We start from the raw sequence: 16,942 nt of genomic DNA on the forward strand, positions 1-16,942 counted from the left end.
AATGTAGAAGTGTGGAAAACCAACTTGATAGGAAGATCAAGAGACTTAGGAGTGATAGGGGTAGTGAGTATGATCCTAACACTCTTAAGGCATTTTGTGAGCAGAATGGGATCATTCATGAGACAACGGCTCCCTACACACCCGAGCAGAACGGGATTGCTGAAAGGAAGAATAGAACATTGAAGAACATGATGAATTCTATGCTTATTAGTTTTGGTTTTCTGATAACATGTGGGGGGAAGCTATATTATCTGCTTGTCATGTTTTGAACAGGGTACCTCACAAGAAGCTAGACAAGACTCCATATGAAATATGGAAGGGTCGTGCACCTAACCTAAGTTACTTCAAAGTGTGGGGCTGTCTAGAAAGGTGTCTATACCCAGCTTCAAAAGGGACAAGATTGGTCCTAAAACTATTGATTGTATATTTATTGGTTATACTTACCAAAGTGATGCATATCGTTTTCTTGTTAAGGGTGCTAACAATTCTTATGCAGGTGGTAACATTATTGAGGCAAGAGATGCCGAGTTTTTTGAAACTGTATTTCCTTTGAAAATATCTTGTATTAATGATGTGTCTTCTTCTAGCGCTTCTTCTAGTATGCCAGTTGCTACTCCTCCCACCTCTAATGTTACTTTTGAATTAGAGCCAAGGAGGAGCAAGAGGGCAAGAAATGAAACCAGTTATGGTGATGATTTTGTTACTGCTTTCTTAACTGAACCTTTCTTGATTGATGATGATTTTGTTTATGTCTTTATTTTGGAAGATGATCCTAGGACCTATGAAGAGGCAATGAAATCTGTTGATGCAGTATTTTGAAAAGAGGCAATAGATAGTGAACTTCAGTCAATCCTAAGTAACAATACTTGGGAGTTGGTTGATTTTCCTAGGGGTTGCAAGCCCATTACTTGTAAATGGATCTTTAGGAAAAAAAATCGAAATCTACTGGATCCATTGACAAGTATAAGGCCAGAATTATGGTAAGGGGCTTCACCCAAAGGCATGGTGTTGATTATTTTGATACTTACTCTCCTGTCACTAAAATTGCTACTATTAGAACTTTGATTGCTCTTGCTTGCATTCATGATCTTGTTGTGCATCAAATGGATGTTAAAATTGCATTTTTAAATGGTGATTTGGATGAGGAAATTTACATGGTTCAACCAGAAGGGTTTGTTGTTCCTGGTCAAGAGAATAAGGTTTGTAAATTGGTCAAGTCATTGTATGGACTTAAGCAAGCTCCAAAGCAATGGCATGACAAATTTGACAAGACTATGACAAGTAATGGGTTCCATGTAAATGAAGGTGATTCTTGTGTTTACTCTAAGCATGATTCTGATGGTTGTGTGATTATTTGTCTTTATGTATATGTTAATTTTTGGGACTAACTTGGATCGAGTAAATGAGACAAAAAGGTTTTTAAGTTCTAAATTTGAAATGAAAGATATGGCGTGACGCAGATGTGATTTTAGGAGTGAAAATCAAGAGAATTACAAATGGTATTTGTCTTAGCCAAGCTCACTAAGTTGAAAAATTACTTTAAAAGTTTAACTCATTTGACGTCGATCCAGTTAGGACTCCTTATGATCCAAGCATCCACTTAAAGAAAAAGAATGGTGATCTTGTTAGCCAATCTGAATATGCTAAGATTATTGGTAGTGTTATGTTTCTAATGAACTACACTAGACTTGACATTGCTTATTCTGTGAGTAAATTGAGCAGGTACACTCATAACCCAAGTCATGAACATTAGGTTGCTTTGAAGAGATTTCTTAGGTGCCTTAAGGGTACCATGGATTGGAGTTTGCACTACTCCAAGTTTCCAGGAGTTTTGGAACGCTATTGTGATGCCAACTGGGTTTCTGGAAATGATGAAATCAACTCTAACAGTGGTTATATTTTCACCCTAGGGGGTGGGGCTGTGTCTTGGAAATCTTGTAAACAATCTTGTACTGCTATGTCTACTATGGAATTTGAGTTTATTGCTCTTGAATTGGCAGGTCATGAGGCAGAATGGTTGAGAAATGTGCTTGCAGATATTCCGCTGGGGGGGAAACACGGATATGGGCTCCTTTAATTGCACTTCATTGTCATTCGCAAGCGGCTATTGCTGTGGCAAACAACCATGCCTACAATGGGAAGAAAAGGCCCATTCGTTTGAGGCACAAGGCCGTCAAAGAATTGTTGTCAAGTGGGGTGATATCACTAGACTATGTAAAGTCTGAAATGAACATTGCGGATCCGTTAAAGAAAGGCCTATGTAGAAAACTAGTTTTGGAAACATCGAAAGAGATGGGCTTGAAGCCCATTGAATGAATTGTAAAATAATGAATTCCTACTCAAAGATTTCAAAGGACGACATTATGTTACAATTCGGAAGCACAAAATTTTATTTTTTGGCCATCCCCTAGATGTTATAATGTGCTTGCTACAATCGGAAAGAGGTTGAGCATACGGCTCTTAATGAACACATACCATATGTTTGGTGGTGTGAAGGTAGCTCACACTTGATGGGATTCACCTACGTAGGTGTGGAAGTGTGGCCGCTTCCTATGAGAATTTCGATGTGGGCTATTCTCTAGAGCACCTATGAGCATATCCAGGTCGGACGTACGACCAGTATAAGGCGTCACTTTATTCGCGGAGTCAGAATATCATACATATTCATTTGCGTGCTTTAAGTGACGGGTTTCTAACTCCCTATCAAGTTCAATACGAAAGTCACTTGGTAGGAAAGAGATCATAGCTTAAATGTCACTAAGTGTTAATTCAAGTCGAAATACATTGACACCTATTCAATTGTTTTGTTTTGCCCAAAACCAATATACTTCTCTTTCTTCTTTCTTTTCCACATATTCGAACCTGTGGGGGATTGTTGGAAATTCTCATTGGGAAACACAAAGGAAAAAGAGAGTGAAAAGTATAGAGTCCCACATTGAAAAAACTCTTCATATTCTCCTTGTTTATTAATTGGGGAATGGGTGTAACTCTTGTTTAAGAAAGCGTGAGAGTGGTATGGGTGGACACATAATACACACACACGCGCGCGCGCGCGCTGGGTCGGGCCAGGCTCAGGCCTCGGGCCGTGGGCCATGGGCCTTGGTACTTTTGCTCTTGGAAATGCAGTTCGCGGGCGTGGCCAGGTGGGTTTTGTGGGTCAACCCTATTCCTTTTGGTAACCGGACTGTTTTGGTTAAGTCATTGTTACGGGAATCTGTATGGATTACGTAAATGTTGGACTAATTACCATTAATTGCGTCCGTTACAGTATTCATCATTTCCTTAATTGGTTTGTCCGTTATTTACTGTTGCCTTGCCTTAATTTTGAGTACTTAATCAGAATTTCGATTGAGTTTCATACACAGAAAAACATTCAAACACTCTTCCATAAATTTGAATCACATTATTCTCTCACAAAATTGCTCTCGGTATTGGGCATATGTTCTGACTCCATCCGGTTTTGTGAGTGCAGACAAAGTCGGAGTTGCGCTAATCCTGGAGGGTGACCGCTTCTGTTCTACTGCACCGGGAGGTAGTGCGGAATCGCTTTTAGGACAATGGGTGTCCACGACGCAACAATTGTTCTTCATTCAGTTCATCGAATCAGATAAGTTTGTTCTATTTTTGGTTTAATCGCAACAAACAACACATGTAAATGTTAACCCAAGTTACTTAAACATGTTCACGAGTGCTTAGAATATGCTTGTTCGCAAATGATACGTCCTTACAAACTCAAAGTTAGTAATAGTTGGAGGCTGGAATTTGAAAGATTTGTGTTTCTGGAACAAGACCGCAGTCACTAAGAATTTTTGGGCCTTAAAAAAAAGGATAAGATGTGGATAAAGTGGTTGCATGTGTACTATGTGAAAAACACGTGCATTTGGGCTATGTAAATTCCTAAAGGTATTTCATGGCCTTTGAGGAAGATAATGAAGTGCATGGATGTTCTTAGTGCAACAGGTGGTTCTCAAGCTTGTTTAGAGAATGATAATTTCTCTAGGGAGATTATTTTTAGGGTTGCTTGTAAATAGGATGGTGATCCCTAGTTATTAGAAATTGTGTAATATTGCCGGCATTGAAGAGTCTCTCGCTTGATCCTTTCTAGAAGGTTTAACTGAGGTGATTCTGATACGTTTTAGGTGAGGGTTTTTTGTGTAAACTTTATTCTTGGCGATTAATGAAATTTATTACTTGCCAAAAAAATAATTATATTTGATATTAAAGGATATATACAAGTTTAAAAAGACAAGTTGAATATTTGATTTGTAAAATAATAAAACATATCTTATTTTAGCTCTAACCGGTTCTATCACTTTTTTCCTAATTTCTCACTTGATTATTGTAGAATTTCCTAATATATATATATATATATATATATATATATATATATATATATATATATATATATATGTATATGTGTATATGTATAAATATGTTTATGAAGGCTCACGTGAGAAGTGCTCTTAATATGAGAAGCGTGAGAAACTCTAACTATCGTTGGATTAAATTTAATCCAACGTCTTCCGGCTACGCCATTGATGTTCGGTTCATTAAAATTAGGTAAGTTACTGCCCAGCTGGCCAACACCCACCGACCCACATAATTACGCATCCTTCTTCTCCATTTCTTTTCTATCTTCTACGATACACCTTAATCTCCTCTTCCTATGGTTGTTTTTATTGCCATATTTATCTCTCCTCTACTCCTCGTAGAAGATGATTCAACCAGCTTCCCTCATTTTTTTTAATTGATTTTACCCCCAATTAAAGATGATTCAATTTTATTTATTGATTTTACCCTCAATTAAAGATGATTCAATCAGATTCACCCAGCTTCCCCATTTATTTTATTGATTTTACCGAATTGAAGATGATGTTTGTTTGATGTATCTCTAATTCACCATTGATGTACCTCTAATTCACCATTGATGTATGTCTAATTCACCATTGATGTATCTCTAGTATAATGTTGATGTATCTCTAGTATAATACTGATGTATTTGTAATTCATAATTGATGTATCTATATGATAACTATAATGTATCTGTACTTCTCTATTGATGTATCTCTGTTTATTTTATTGATGTATCTCCTCAGTCTAGGGATTTTTTCTCCGTTTTCTCTCTCTATCAACGACCAGAGAAATGCATCTGATCCACCTTTCCAAGCTCAACAATGGCGAGAAACGAAGAGAAAGCTTTGTCCATGCTCAATCGCTTCATTACTAGGAAGCAAGACGAGAATAAGCCTAAAGAACGCCACCCCTTTCTAGCCTCAGAGTGTCGCGACCTTGCCGAAGCAGACAAGTGGAGGCATCAAATCAGGCAAAAAATTGGCCGATAAGTCGCCAAAATCCAAAGTGGTAATGGAAATTGGGTGAAGGGAGGTTGAGAGAAAGGTGAAATAAAAGGATGATGATTTAGCATCAGCAAGTAAGCGCGGGAGGTGGAATAATTTTATATTCAATCTTGTCCGTACGTTCCTTAATCCAACGGCCCAGAATGTTTCTCACCCTTCTCACCATAAGAGCACTTCTCACCGGATCCCAACCCTATATATATATATATATATATATATATATATATGTATATATGTATATGTATATATATAACTATTTAGCCAAAAATGAACCTTACAAGACCTTGGCTCTAGCTACTCTTGAGAGTATCACATCTATATATTTATATATATTATTTAAACTCCAAGGCAATCCATCCCATCTCGCCATGTATCGCGATGACTTGGCAAGTGACATAGCGTCATCGTGCCTTGTCATACACACACATTATTGTTTATTGTGTTCTCACAAAAAATGTTGTCTTGCATCCTCGAACTTATGACTTCTCACAAATTAATGCAATGTTTCATCCATTACTCCAACAATACAACATTTGACTCTAAAACAATTGAAAATTAAAAGAGAAAATTCGTTCTTATATATGTATGTATAAAATTTCACGCCAAATTTATGTATTTGAGTAACAATTTATGATAACAAAAAAATTTCGGATTTTTCATGAAATGACCCCGAGGTTTGCGTTAATGCACCAAATACCCCTAATGTTTCCAAAATGCACCAAATACCCCCGAGGTTTAAAACAATAACACCAAATGCCCTTAATGAGCATTTTCCGTCTATTCCGTTAACTTTCCGTTAAAACTAAGTTAATTTTTTTTCTTTTTTTTTCCCTTTATCTTTCTGTATCTTTCTCTTTCCCTTTTCAATCTCCATTGTTAACCCATTATTTCACCTTCACATTCCTTGGGCTTTTTGAAAATCCCCAACCCCATTGCTTCCCCTTTCAAAGATTCAGATCAACTCAACCTAAAACAAACACATTTGATTTTCGCACCTCCTCAAAATTCACAAACCTTAACAAAAATATTATCCCCAAATCAACAATATTGGGGGATTCCAATCTATATTCCCCAGACCTACAACCACCCTCTTCTTCTTCTTTTCTTTCTTTAACCCAAAAAATTCATTGAATAAACGGTTTTTTCATGAAATGCCCTCGAGGTTTGCAAAAATGCATCAAATACCCTCGCGTCTTTTGAATCACATAATATACCCCGGTTTTTTCCCAAGTTTGCACAAAATACCCCTAAACCGACCTTCCGTTAGTCCTCCGTTAAGTCGTGTTTATAATTCACAGAATACCCCTATTTATAAATTTATTGCACAATATACACCTATTTTGAAACTAAGTTGCACCAAATACGCAAAATGCTTTTAAACTGCAGAATTTGATGGTTTTGTAGTAACTGAAACTATAAATAAGGATATAAAACTATTTTAAAACTAAGTTGCACCAAATACATCTAAATCCAGCAGCCACCATTGAGGAACGAACTCTCTTCCCAAGTGCAAGCAAACTAGACTCAAGAATTTACCTCCACCTGATGTTGCCAGCAAACACTTTGAACCTCTCCTCTTCGAGCTTGGGCTGCGAAACGTGAACCTGAGAAACCTTCTGAGCCTGAAAATAAATGCATAAACAAATATTCAAGATATTAGCAAATATTCTCTTGCAACATAAGAGAATTCAAGCTCATAAATCATCAAAATCAGTCTCAATAATTCGGTAGTTCCATTGGTTCAATTTTATTGAACTTAACAATACCCACCCACTATTAAGAATACCCACCCACTATTCAGGGAACCAATAGAACCATGCTTGGGTATTCAATACTAACAATGACCACACTAGCAAGTTCGGAGCCTAATCCTCATGCTTTGAACATATGTACACAGAATGAATTCATATGTACCAATAACTACGAGTTCATAGTTCAAATATATTGACAAGTTGATATACAACGATGTTCTTATAATGCAATTTTTCTGCCTATTGAAACAGAGGCAATTACACTATACCTATAAAAGCATTTCTGCTTACCAGATAATGCAGCAACAACATTTAGAATGGCGCCAGAAACTAGAACGTGTTGGCTGCATCCTGTCACCCGATTGCATAGAATACAACATGCTGAAGTTTTATGCAACTGGATTAACTTTGCATAAAGATCAGTTATAAAGTCAGTCCAATCAACATATTTTCTCATATACAAGTAATTAACAACCCAACTTTTAGCAACCCATAAAAGATGTGAAATTATGGGTTACATACATACCAAAGGGGCTGATTGTATTCGAAAAATCAATCAATTTACTCTAATCAATCAATTAATTTACTTTAATCAATCAATTTACTCTAATCAATCAATCAATTCACTTCCACCGACAACAACAACCATAAAATTGACAGCAACAACAACAATGGCAACAATAGCAACAAAAAACAACAACAATGACGACAACATTCAAATAGCAGCAAACAGGTTATGTTTGGATTCGAAAAAAACAATACATTTACTCTAATAGTCTATCAATTCTATCGACGACAACAACAACATCCAGAAAATTGAAAACAATAGCAACAAAAAAACAACAACAATGACGGCAACAACATTCAACACTGAAATCAATAAATGCAATTCCAATCTAGTCAAGGAGAGAAGGAGAGAGTGGAACCTCACGACGGGTAAACTCGACAGCGGCGAATAAGGACGTCGGAAAGGGGAAGACGGAAATCGGCCTCCGTCGGCGACCAGAGAGCGGAAACCGGACGCCGCCGGCCACTAGATAGCAGGGGGAAGAACGTCGGAGAGGAGAGAGAAAGAGAAATAAGTTTGATTTTTTTTTTTTGGAATTTATGTCGAAAACATGTATTAAGGGCAAAATAGTAAAACGCGACTAACGGCAGACTAACGGCGTTAACTCAAAGGTGCATCTCATGAACAGTATAAAAAAATAGGGGTATATTATGTGATTCAAAAGGCGCGAGGGTATTTGGTGCATTTTTGCAAACCTCGGGGGCATTTCATGAAAAAACCGTTGAATAAATCAGATATGGTGGGTCTTCTCAATCGAAGATTGAGGGTGAAGAAGCTCCACCACCGCAATTGAGGCAATTACATCGCAGGGTCCACCACCACCGTCGCAGCCTCCTCTACCACCACCGTCGCAAGCTTCTGTATGCGTTTGTCTTAGCCTGCGTTTTTCGCATCTCCTCAAAATTCAGATCTATGAAAGAAATCCCAAACAAAACTTTTGGGGTTTTTTTTAAATTGAGGCAATTAATTTTTTGGGTTTAACTAATATAATTAAGTATACACTGGATTAAATTAATATGATGGTGAGGAAGATGAGAGATGCGTTTTAATGGTGAAGAAGAAGAAGAAGAAGAGAAGAAGAAACGCAGTAGAAGGAAGAAGAAGAAGAAGAAACGCAATAGAAGGAAGTTCAAGAATGTTTATTTTTATTTATTTTTTTTGTAAAATTTGGGTTTAATTAGAGAAGATCCCAAAAAAGAGTTTTGGGTTTCTTTTTTGGGTTTGTTTTAAAAATAATAGTAGTTAATTATTTTTTTGGGGGGTTTAATTAATATAATTAAGTTTTAATATTAGGATTAGGAAAGAAAATGGTTGAGTAAGGGCAAAAAAGTAAATTCACGCTAACAGAGAGTTAACGGAATGGACGGAAAATGCTCATTAAGGGCATTTGGTGTTATTGTTTTAAACCTCGGGGGTATTTGGTGCATTCTGGAAACATTAGGGGTATTTGGTGCATTAACGCAAACCTCGGGGTCATTTCATGAAAAATCCGAAAATTTTTCCTCCATTTTTATTCATTAAAACAAACATAAAGCTATTAAATTAACAGAAAAATTAATAGAAAAAAATAATGTTGCGCTTTCTTTTAGCTTATCAAATGTGTGTTTTTTTTTTCTTCCAAAGTGTATTTTGACTTTGTAACTAAATATACAATATCAACTTAAAAATTTCCTAAGTTATAAATAAAATAACAAAAACTAAAGTTCTACACAAAAATTGTAGTTACTCAATGTTTTAGTTTACCTGTTGTTGGTACGTTAACCAATTTTATTCTGAAACTGCATATATAATGATATTAATAGTATTCTCAAATTAAACTACATATACAAAAAAAAGTTGTAATTGAATTTGAAATGAGTAAAAATTTAACTCAAATATATCCACCATTTCGGGGCTTCGCCCAGACCACTAATTAGTTACCGAGTAAAAGTGCAAATATATAATGGGGCATTATGTTAGCCCATCGTAGTATACCCAGAACTAGAGATGGCCAGTGGGTCGGGTTTGACCCAACCAACCCTTACACATCCCATAGTGGATCACATGGGTCGAACACAACCCGACCCAACCCGACCCAACCCGAATATTTTTATGATGTTTTGTGGGTCGGTTTTTTTCAACACAACCCATTTCGACCCAGCGGATCCGACACAACCCGCCACGACACACACAACCCACCCAACCCAACATACGAACCCAACCCGCGAAGCTCATCCTAATTTAAACAATTTTGTATGTTTTAAAATGCTAATAAATTCTAATTTTATTGTGTAAATATACATTAACCACATTTATGTGAGTAAGTGAATAATATAAAAATTAATTTATTTAAGTTCATACTAATTTTATAACTTTTTATCGCTAAAACTCATATAAACCCACCGAAACCACTTGACCCACCGGAATCACATCTGTAGTAACCTACCAAACTCATCAGACTCACCTGACCCGCACAACCCACCTCGACCCGCGACCCACGCAACTCACGACCCATCATATACTGTGTCCAATTTTTCCGACACAGCCCATAACTCGACCCACATTAGTTTAACTGAGACGGGTCGTGTGTCAATTATCTCCGACCCACGACCCACGACCCACAAAACCCGCAAACCCGCCACATTGGCCATCTCTACGCATAACTTTTCCTCCGTCCTTTTGCGGTGCCAAATAAAGCCATCGTTCAGTACTTCAGTTCATGATTGATGTCCGCGGACTTTCCTAGAAAAACAACCACCTTTTAGAATTTGTTAATCTAGAGTGGTTTACCATTTTTTTTAATTATAAATACTGTTTTGGTACTACCAACCTTCACTCTTCCATTGCTTCGTTTTCTTTTGTTGCGACATACTTTACAGTTCACAGAGAAAGAAAAAGGGGAGAGAGAAAAAAAGCAGGCAATGGCGACTACGAGTTTGGTAAAGCTAAACGCTGCGTCTTCCAATTGGATCGGTCAACACTCCTTCACTAAACGCAGCGGATCATCATCCTCCGCCGCCGCCGTCGCCTTCCCAACTCGCCGATTCTCCCTACCCGTCGTCCGCGCTTCTTCCTCCTCCTCGTACGTTGACGAGCTCGTCAAAACCGCTGTAATTCTCTCTCTCAGTTTACTTTCATCTTTTTCACTTTAATTAGTACAGCATTTGCGATCGTATTTATGTGATTTCGGATCTGCAATTTGATCTTATTGTTCGAATTTGGATGATTATTTGCTCACTACATAGATGATCTGATTTTGTTATATGATTGTTCTTCGTTATTCGTATTTTGTTGTATGATTGTTCGTCGTTACTCGTATTTTGTTATATGATTGTTCGTCGGTACTCCGATATAATTTGGTCTTACATAGTACTAAATATTTAGAAAAATGACACTTAAAACGTCAATTTCGATGTAGGTCGGAATAGTCACCATCAATAACGGGTGAAAGCTACTCAATTATTTGTCTTACTATAAATGTCGTTGTACCAGTTATTGACCAGGCTTATATTATATGCATGCGATGGGTGCCAAAAGTAAATAGAAACAAATCAAAAAGTAGTTAAAGAGAAAGATGATTGATCATTGAACCTAAATTATGGAGTGATTAAGGGTATTTAATTTGTGAATGGTAATTATGTCTAATCTGTCCGTATAATAAGTTATTATTAGGGGCATTTTAGACTATTTTATACTGGCACTAAAATGTCATTTATATTAATGGAGTTCCTACTCCCTCCGTCCCTAATTGTTTCTCTTATGCTCTAAATATGATTTATTAAGAGTTGGTGGGTGGAATTGAGAAGAGCTAAAAAATAGTGGGATCAAATGTTATTTATTGAGAGTAAAGTTATTGTCATGAGCATTTAGTAATGGAGCAATCTTTTGGGATACGACAAATGGGGCAAACAAAAAGGAACTGAGGGAGTAGAATAGCTATCAGTGGTGGGCTACTGTGTGATGGATGATATATGGTAGTGTTATTTTCATGGTAAATAAATCCAATTACGATCATAAACAACAAAGCCTATATGTCATTAGTACGAGTAAGATTTGGATAATAGAAGTAATGTAATTAAATAAGTTGGTTCATGCTGGATGCGCGTTTAGTTCAAAAGATAAAAGCTATTATCTCGTTGACTTTTTGTTGTGGTGGGGTACGTTGTAGGAATGCAAGCAAATCCTGATTTTTTGGTTGTTGAGTGTGGCATTGTTGATGATTTCCTATAAGGATGCTAAACCCCCCATGTCTTGGATTATCTAATGTGTGGAAATTTGTGAGACATGAAGTGTATTGATGGTGTGATATGTTAATATAGTAGATTAGTATCTAATTGGTCTTAGTGTTATTTTCCTTGATTTTGTATTATCAAGCCAAATAGAATTCTTAGGTATTTAGTTAGTTAGGAAATAATATGTTGTTGATGAACGTCATGTTTGCCAAAGTTTTTACCTTTAATACTAGCATTAACTATCACAAAAGAGGTCGGATATGCTCCCATTTGAGTTCCCTGCTATTTTTTTTCTGTCTTTTGAGAAGTCCGTGTGTATGTAAGTATAGGGGAAAAAAAACTCTTAGATCCGTAGACGGTGAGTTAAAGATAAACAAAAAAGGTTGGTGAACATCATGTTTTCCAAAGCATATACCTGTAACATAAGCATTGATTTTGGTACCAAACAACAACAACAACAACAACAACAAAGCCTTAGTCCCAAAATGATTTTGGTACCAAAGAGGTTGGAAAATGCTTCTATCTGAGTTTCCTGCTATTTTTCCAGTCTTTTGAAGACATTCTATGATTTCTTTTCTCATCTGATCCCGCCATCAAGTATCTTTATTTTTTCTTTTTGGCGTGCCTTAATGCTTTCCTTAAATGATAAAACTGCATGATGGATTTTTAATGGCTCTGCTAATCCTGCCTTTATTTATTTGTTTTTTGTAATTTTGGTTTACTCGGCAGAAAACTATTGCCTCTCCTGGACGTGGTATCCTCGCCGTCGATGAATCTAATGCAACTTGTGGGAAAAGGCTAGCATCCATTGGCTTAGATAACACAGAAGCCAACCGTCAGGCGTATAGGCAGCTTCTCCTTACAACTCCTGACCTAGGTGAATATATTTCTGGTGCCATCCTATTTGAGGAAACACTTTACCAATCTACAACAGATGGAAAGAAGTTTGTGGAGTGTCTACGTGATCAAAACATTGTACCTGGCATCAAAGTTGACAAGGTATGGAGATTGAAGAAGTTGCTCGTGTTTTCACATCTTTGTGCCTGTCTTTGTTCATTGATTGCTTTGTATATTTTTCATGGTTCTTTTATCTTTCGTCTTCTTTTCAGGGTTTGGTTCCGTTGCCAGGGTCAAATAACGAATCTTGGTGCCAAGGGTTAGACGGTTTGGCTTCAAGATCTGCTGAGTACTATCAACAGGGTGCTCGTTTTGCAAAATGGTGAGCCAATTTCAGTCTAAGCATAACTCAAATTCTCTTCTCCTATTTTGATTTTTTTGGGATTGGGGATTGGGTCTGGGGTTCTTGAAATATGTAGCAAAGAGTCTTTGGTGTTGATACCTTGTTCAGATGTAAAATCTCTTGCTAATATTTGTTTTGATCTTCTGCAAATATCTTAATATTTGCTTGTTTGGGTGTACAAACATAGGCGTACAGTTGTTAGTATTCCATGTGGACCTTCTGCTTTGGCTATTAAGGAAGCTGCATGGGGACTTGCTCGTTATGCTGCTATTTCTCAGGTACATTAAAAGCTTCATGTTTTCTATTGGAATGTTTCTGGATCATTTTAGGCAGACTTTAATGTTTAGTATTGTTTAACTCAAATCACCTAGACTTATAATGTTTGTAATGAATTTTGTCAAATCGTATGTGAAATATGTGATATAAAACATGCATATAGTTGATGCTTTCAAGTCTAATCCTGTTAAACATGCACCAAGATACTAATTTGTGTGATGCACTGATGCTTTCAAGTCTAATCCTGTGATATTCTCGTGCTCCGGAGATTAAAACTGAGTTCTTATTGTGTAAGTAAAGAGTCAACAGGCTAGGCAACCGGATGTGGTCCTGTTAATCAATTGGAACAAGTTGATAGTTTGGATGTATGAGTAATGATGTGTTCCTGATAATCAGTCTTCTTTGTCAGTGGATTCATTTTTTGTGTAGTATATGCCTTTTTCAATCAAGAGGTGCCGGTGAGCTTTTATCTCACACGGAAAGGCCACCTGCTGTTGGCACCAGCCCCTGGACCTTACATGCCGTGTGATGGAAATATAGGAGGATTAAAAGAAGCTCAGTCTGTTTGGATTATGGCTATTTGGTACACTTGCCAGAACCCCTAGTCAAGATACAGGACTAAATAGATTGGTTCTGTGCTTTGGAAGGGAAACTTGTTCGTTGAAAAACTTGAACTTTCTTGCTTATTTTTTATTTACTAAAATTCGAACTATTTCCCGTTTATGAAGGGTCCAGACAGCCGGTCAAGGATGATTTTTATGAAATAAGGCCAAGGCTGAATTGGGGTGTTCCATAATGTTCTGTCTTTTTATGCATGATGCGAAAGAAATATGGGGGAATTTTATCATGTTCTTTATGCTTTGTATATTAGCCTATCTAGCTGAAAGATGTGTTGTAGAGTAGGCTATTTGAATTAATTGCAGTTTTCTTGATTCATGTTCTTGACATCAAATTATAGTATATTGCTTCATAAGTTGATTTCTGCAATTAAACTAATAGGCAGATGGCTCTTGTTTAGTCCTACTCTATGTCACCTAATTTTGTTGTTGCTTTAGGACAATGGCCTTGTTCCCATAGTGGAACCAGAAATTCTTCTTGATGGTGACCACCCGATTGAGAGGACTCTTGAAGTAGCAGAGCAGGTGTGGGCTGAAGTCTTTTTCTACTTGGCTCAGAACAATGTTGTTTTTGAAGGAATCCTTCTTAAGCCAAGCATGGTTACTCCAGGAGCTGAGCACAAAGAAAAGGCTTCTCCAGAATCCATTGCGAAACATACACTTCAAATGCTTACGAGGAGAGTACCTCCTGCTGTTCCTGGGATCATGGTATGCTGCTATGATTTTTTTTGTGTGTTTAATTCTTGAAATAAGCATACATTACATTGCTAGCATTTATGGAGGAAAGATGGGGTGACTGAGGTGGGTCCATTCACCAATTTGGATAATACAAAGGTTGAATAAAAGGAAATAAAGATGTTTAATTCTTAAAATACAAGAAACATAAACTGAATCGGCCATTTGAAGCTTCTCTTAAATGCTTATGGAGATATCTATGCAAATTGTGATTCCTATGTTTCAAACTGGAGGGCAAAGGACTTTAAACCTAGTTTTCGAATATGAAACCCTAGATTTGGAAGTATTAGCAATCAAGAATAGCATCAAGGAAAGGTATTTCTGAGGAAGGTGAAAGAAGATTTATGGAAAACCCTATATTTCAATTTTAGTAGAGGGGAGAGGAGTAAAAGAAAACATTTGAAAGACAAGTGAAGGAGAAAGAGTGAGGAGGGGGAGGGGAGAATATCGGAAGTCATGAGGGTTATTATTGTCTTTTCAAGGTTACATAGTAGGCAAAGTCTCAGGCAACCTCATCCAACACTGTCTCTGCTTAGTATTGGTAACAAATCTTCTGAAGTTTAGAATGATTTTGTCCATTTAGATTGGGAACTAGAGAAGGCAAATGGATTACCCCTTTTTTTTAATTCTACCCTCATTTCTGCAAGTCCAACCTAGTTATCTAAATGTGGAATTTTTAACTTTTTTAACTTTTGGGCTCCGTTTGGTTTGGTGTAAAACGTTTTCAATGTAAAATTATTTTCCATGGAAAACATTTTCCAAGGGAAAACACAATTCCAAATTAGTTTTCCTTTGTTTGGTTCCTTGAAGGAAAATGGGAGAAGATGGTGAAGATAGAGGGGAAGAAGGGAGAGGGAGGTAAGGAGAAAAGTTGGAAGAATGGTTTCCCTTCCTTTCAAATGGAAAAAGTTTTTCCATCTTTGAGGGAGTTGTGGAAAATTGTTTTCCATCCCTTGCCAAACAACTGTAAGTTTTACGTCGTTCCATGCATTCTACCGAATTGATTAATTAGTTGTCTCTTGGACTTCTCATTTCAACCAAGGTATATGTGTCTGATCCTATGACTGTTTGATATTAATATATCGGCCTAGGGCTGACTTTATCTCCTAAATTAGCTCGGCACTACTGATTTATAAGCTCTGCCGTCGCGCCCCCGGCACCCCTTTCCTTTACATTGTTAGGTTGTGGATGGTATTCATCTGTACGTGGCTTCTATTTTTGGTCGATGTTCCTTTTTACCCTTTCTCTCTCCCACATCCACATTCTTTCATTGATCTAATTATGTTAGGTAAACGAGGTTAAAAGTAGAAAAGGGGTAGTGAAAGGTTAGCAGGGCATGCCCTTGTTAAGGATTCAAATATTGGTTGTTATTATTTGTCTTCGATCTGATTCCTTGATTGTGATTTTTGAATTTTTGTTATGTACAGTTGAAAGAGATCTAATTTTGTTTTCCCCCGTCGTTGTAGTTCTTGTCTGGAGGGCAATCAGAAGTAGAAGCAACCTTAAACCTCAACGCAATGAACCAAAGCCCCAACCCATGGCATGTCTCTTTCTCATATGCTCGTGCACTGCAGAATAGCGTACTTAGGACATGGCAAGGACGCCCAGAAAATGTGGAAGCTGGACAGAAATCACTTTTGATTCGTGCAAAGGCAAATTCCCTTGCTCAACTTGGGAGGTACTCTGCAGAAGGTGAGAATGAAGAAGCCAAGAAGGGTATGTTTGTCAAGGGATACACCTACTAAGGCTAGAGTTTGAAGTTCTTTGTAAGTCACCATTGTTAAAGGTGCATCTCATTTTCTCTTCACTAGTTACTTGATGAGGTTGTCAAGACTCAAGAGCTAGAGTATTGTTTTAATTTCGTAAATGCTTCTAAGTTTTGCTTGATAATATTGGAGTTACCAATCTTAGCATATCTAAAGAGAGCAACTAGAAATCTAGAAAGTATCAAATGAACCACGTCTCTTTCTCTCTCTAAAAAAAATTCTCTCCCTTCTCTCTTCAACCACCGCCTCATACACCGCCTAATTTCTTCAAACAATCTCGCTGGCGATCAGTGATTTTAGATCGCCATCGTCGGCGAGGCCTGTCTTTTAGGTAGTTTTTGTCCCTTAATTTTGATCCCGTCGGCCAGATGGTGCTCTCAGAAGGTTTTCATGGCCCGGTCTCACCTCGGGCTGTCGACGA

General features: G+C 37.3%; 1 protein-coding gene across 1 annotated transcript; it reads left to right on the forward strand.

Moving 5' to 3' along the window:
* The first annotated feature begins 10,353 nt into the window (after positions 1 to 10,353).
* LOC110798352 (fructose-bisphosphate aldolase 3, chloroplastic) lies at positions 10,354 to 16,670 on the forward strand. The gene is made up of 6 exons (XM_022003533.2): positions 10,354 to 10,765; positions 12,617 to 12,886; positions 12,997 to 13,106; positions 13,315 to 13,405; positions 14,459 to 14,728; positions 16,222 to 16,670. Exons 1-6 carry the CDS (start codon positions 10,577 to 10,579, stop codon positions 16,498 to 16,500), a joined length of 1,209 nt encoding a protein of 402 aa, XP_021859225.1. The 5' UTR covers positions 10,354 to 10,576; the 3' UTR covers positions 16,501 to 16,670.
* The last annotated feature ends 272 nt before the right edge of the window (positions 16,671 to 16,942 follow it).

Source organism: Spinacia oleracea, chromosome 4, assembly GCF_020520425.1.
Source record: "Spinacia oleracea cultivar Varoflay chromosome 4, BTI_SOV_V1, whole genome shotgun sequence".
NCBI classification, from domain to species: domain Eukaryota; kingdom Viridiplantae; phylum Streptophyta; class Magnoliopsida; order Caryophyllales; family Amaranthaceae; genus Spinacia; species Spinacia oleracea.

Bases quoted from the DNA above. Each gene is read 5' to 3' on its own strand.
- LOC110798352 (XM_022003533.2), top strand. From the start codon at position 10,577: ATGGCGACTACGAGTTTGGTAAAGCTAAACGCTGCGTCTTCCAATTGG. The intron at 13,406-14,458 runs GTACATTAAAAG...TTGTTGCTTTAG, and splicing joins GTTATGCTGCTATTTCTCAG to GACAATGGCCTTGTTCCCAT. The intron at 14,729-16,221 runs GTATGCTGCTAT...CCGTCGTTGTAG, and splicing joins CTGCTGTTCCTGGGATCATG to TTCTTGTCTGGAGGGCAATC.